General features: G+C 52.2%; 1 protein-coding gene across 1 annotated transcript in view; it reads right to left on the minus strand.

Moving 5' to 3' along the window:
* The window catches only part of ARHGAP31 (Rho GTPase activating protein 31), a 59,790-nt gene extending 56,514 nt beyond the window's left edge, over window positions 1-3,276 (minus strand). Inside the window, exon 1 of the mRNA XM_083821518.1 lies at window positions 2,473-3,276. Coding sequence (XP_083677644.1) covers window positions 2,473-2,572 — 100 coding nt within the window. The 5' untranslated portion in view covers window positions 2,573-3,276. The remainder of the gene's footprint in view (window positions 1-2,472) is intronic.
* Window positions 3,277-3,524: the final 248 nt, after the last annotated feature.

Consider the following 3,524-nt stretch of genomic DNA (forward strand, 5'->3'; position numbering starts at 1 on the left):
TCGGGGAAAAAAAAAAAAAATAAAAGCCAAATTGAGTTGTCTATGATAGCTTTTGCCTTTTCCATCTCAGTTTGCCTTCATCTGTGCGAGTGTGCGGGACCCATGTCATGCATAGCAGCACTTCAGGGCGGCACAAAGCAGACCTGAGCCCAAATGCAGAACCAATCATACCATCCCGACAGCCGCTTCTTCTTTCCCAGTTAACCCTTCTGGGTGTGTTTTAGAACCTGCTTTCCGCAGCAAACCGTTTCCTGGACAGCAGCCAAAGCGCTCTACCCCTCCTCAGCACTGCCAGCTACCATGAACGGTCTTGTATCGTTCCCTGCTTCCAAGTAGGGAACAATCAGAGCCAGCATCCCACCAGTTAAACAAAGAGCACAATCTAAAGCAGTCAGAAAGTTATTGCTTTACATCTCTGACATAGCCTCTGCCCACAGGAGCGCTGGCTTGTCGCTGAGAACTGTTCTTAGCAGAACAATTTAACCTCAAACCAGCCATCTCTCACACCCTAATTGTTCTTCTGATTTTGTTTCACGGTTACAGGGTGCATATTTACGATGTCCTGGTGACATCTGAACACTTGTTTCTTCTCAGGAGGCCACCTTGGCATACTCGAGCACATTCCTACTGATCCTGAGAGCCCTGCTAGCAAAGAAACAAGTATCTCCAGATCTCTGATTTCTTCTCCCACTATCCCAACAGTTCAAATTGTACCAATTGTACACTCTTCCCAATAAACCTATAACAATTGAGCCTTTCATTTCAGGATCCCACAGCACTGGGCAACGGGATGTGCTATTCAGCAAACAGCAGTACTGTATAAAGGAAAAGGGACTTCGTGTCCTCCCCCGGCACTCCTCAGCGCAGAGAGTTAAGTAGGTTGGAACTGTGAACCATCCCACAGATGAGACTTGAGACAATGTCTTTCTTTCTTGTGCCCCAAAAACAATTTTAGAGGAATATAGGATTTCTGGTAATAAATTCTGCTGTTTTTGCATAATTTCAGCTGCAGTACTTATATTTCTCACTTAAAAATCCCCCTCAGTGCTTCAGCTGAATATACTCTCTGTACCTGCCTTCCCTGTGTTGTTTTTTAGTGTCCCTGTAAACAGCTGTAAGCTGTTCCTCTGCTGTGGTAGCTCGTGTAAGCAATGAATGGAATTTATCTAACTGCATCTTGTGCTGGCAAAGTGATACCAGTTCATTAAGTCTGTTACTTTGGCTGTTTCGACTCAGTTGCCATTAAGGGCTATATAAGTTACAAGATATAGTAATTGTTACTGTCATCTCACAATGAAATTGAATGTCTATTTTTCCGCCATACCTAAATAAATGCACATATATAACGTTTTATCTTAGTGATATATGCACTGTCCTCCTCCCTGTGCAGTGGAAAGGGCTGCTGCTAAGCAGTCCATCCCTCTGCCACTGTACTTCCACACTGCACTTCATCAGCCATGCTCATCAGCAAATGAAAGACCTGATTGTACAGCCCTCCCCGTACAAAGCTGACATTGCTGCTGGAAGCTTTTTTTGCTCTGAGTAGCCTGACTTTGGTAAAAGTTAGTTAACTCCAACTGGCACACAGTGCTAACAGCAGGGATGGGAACAGGCACGTATTTACTTTTCCTCTTTCTAAACTGCCAGTCTTTCTGTAAGCCAAACTCTCAGCTGCTTCTCTTATCCTCCAACCCTCTTTCAGAAAAAAATCTTGTGCTCCTTCCTGCACCCACAACTGATCATTTCAAGCCTGGGACCCTCTGATCTTATCGCTGTTATCTCTTGGCTGAGCTACCGTGTTCCCATCCAATATCTGGGGGCATGGAGGTCAGGGGGAGGAGGCAAGGAGGGAAAGATAACAGGCAGGGTACTGAAAATATTAGCTCAGCTGCCCCCAGCACCTCACACCCATCCGTTCTCCATCCCCAGCCTCTATCCTGACTCAGTCCAGCAGCGAAAGGGCGATATGGGACCTGGTGTCAAGGAGGGGCGGATAGGACATCCCCAGCTTCCCTCTACAGGCCCTGCCGTGCTCTCCTCTCATGGACTTTGTGAGGATTTTTGGATTTGGGAGGAGACAGCGCTCTGCTTTCCAAGCCTAGCTCCCTAAAAGCCTGCTACCCCCACTCCCAAGGCCAAGGGCACAAGAGAGGGCTGCACAGCATACGTCTGGCCGTCTCTGTCCCCGCTCACACAGCCCTGTCCCTGTCCTTTCCCTACGCACTGTGCTACTCATGCAAGGGCCATGCAGGCGCGTCACCAAAGCAATCCTCTGCTCGTTCATTCATTGTGAGTGCCTGGGCAGTGACTCTACTTCCCACAGATAAAACAGCTCCAGGCTGCTTAGCCCTCGCCCTTCGGAAACGTTTGGTTTCCAATCCCACTGATGGAGAATGAGCAAACAGACAAAACCAAAAACAGGACGCGCGCTCTGCTCCTCCACAACCAGAGTGAAAATAAAGAGGCATTTACCATCCTGCCCAGAGCTCTCCAGATGCTCCGTCAGGTCGCAGCCGAACGCGCTCGCGGCTCCCTTCCTCTTGAGTTTCTGCTTGGCTCCCTTGTTCTTCATGAGGTTAGTCCCAAAAGAGGTTTGCCCCCCTCCTGCCTTGCCCCCCTCCCCCCGGCCTCACGCTGGGAGGCAAAAAGCTGTCTCTTCTCCTCAGACCACCGCCCGTGTCCCGCTTCCAGGGGGTAGCATCGGGGGTCCCGCGCGGCGTCCGTCTGGAGAAATCAACATTAATCCCCACCAGATGTTGGGCTGCTCCGGCGGCAGGGGAAGGTCAGGGTGCGAGGAGGCTCCCCAGCCGGCAGCAGCAGCGATCATAGCCCGAGCCCGGAAGGCTTCGCATTGAGGGGAAGCCTGTGGTGGACGGGTGCCCGCATCCGAGCTGTCGAGATGGTGGTGGTGGGGACGTCTGTCCCTCAGCGCTGTCCTGGGACCCTTCACAGCCACCCTTCTGGGTTTCGTCAGCTGGGCTGTCGCCGCCGCCAGCCGCAGGCGTCCCGCTCTGGTCTTCCTTCTCCCAGCTTTCGGAGGAGAGTGGGAGCTCCAGCAGGCTAATGGAAAGGGACTGGGGAAGAGCCTGTGCGAGACTCCTCGCTGGCTCCCCCCCTTCCCCTCCTCCTGCCGTCGTCGGACAGCAAGAGGAATGAGAAACCAGCTTCCTGTCCTGACTCCCTCGCCCGCTCTCCCTCCTTTCCCCCCTTTGACAAATCCTAGGATTATCCAGCTCAAAAAAATGCTGAAAGGAAGTTAGCCGAGGAGGAGCTGTGTGTGTGTGTGGAGGGGGGGGGGGGGAAGACTTTTTTTGGCAGTAAAGTGCGCTTGTGTGCAAGAGGCTGAGGGGAGGCGGAGAGAGGAGTTGGGGGACGGGGGGAGGAAGAGGGGAAGCCTTCCCTGCCCGTGGGCAGATAACGGGCCGCCAGAGGAAATCACAGCTGGGAGAGATGTGGCCCACGGTCGGGCGCTTCCTGCACTACCAGGTCTCAGCCCTAGAAAGGCCCAAGGAAGGGCCGGTGAG

The sequence above is a fragment of the Anser anser genome, assembly GCF_964211835.1.
Source record: "Anser anser genome assembly, chromosome: 1".
Lineage (NCBI taxonomy): Eukaryota > Metazoa > Chordata > Aves > Anseriformes > Anatidae > Anser > Anser anser.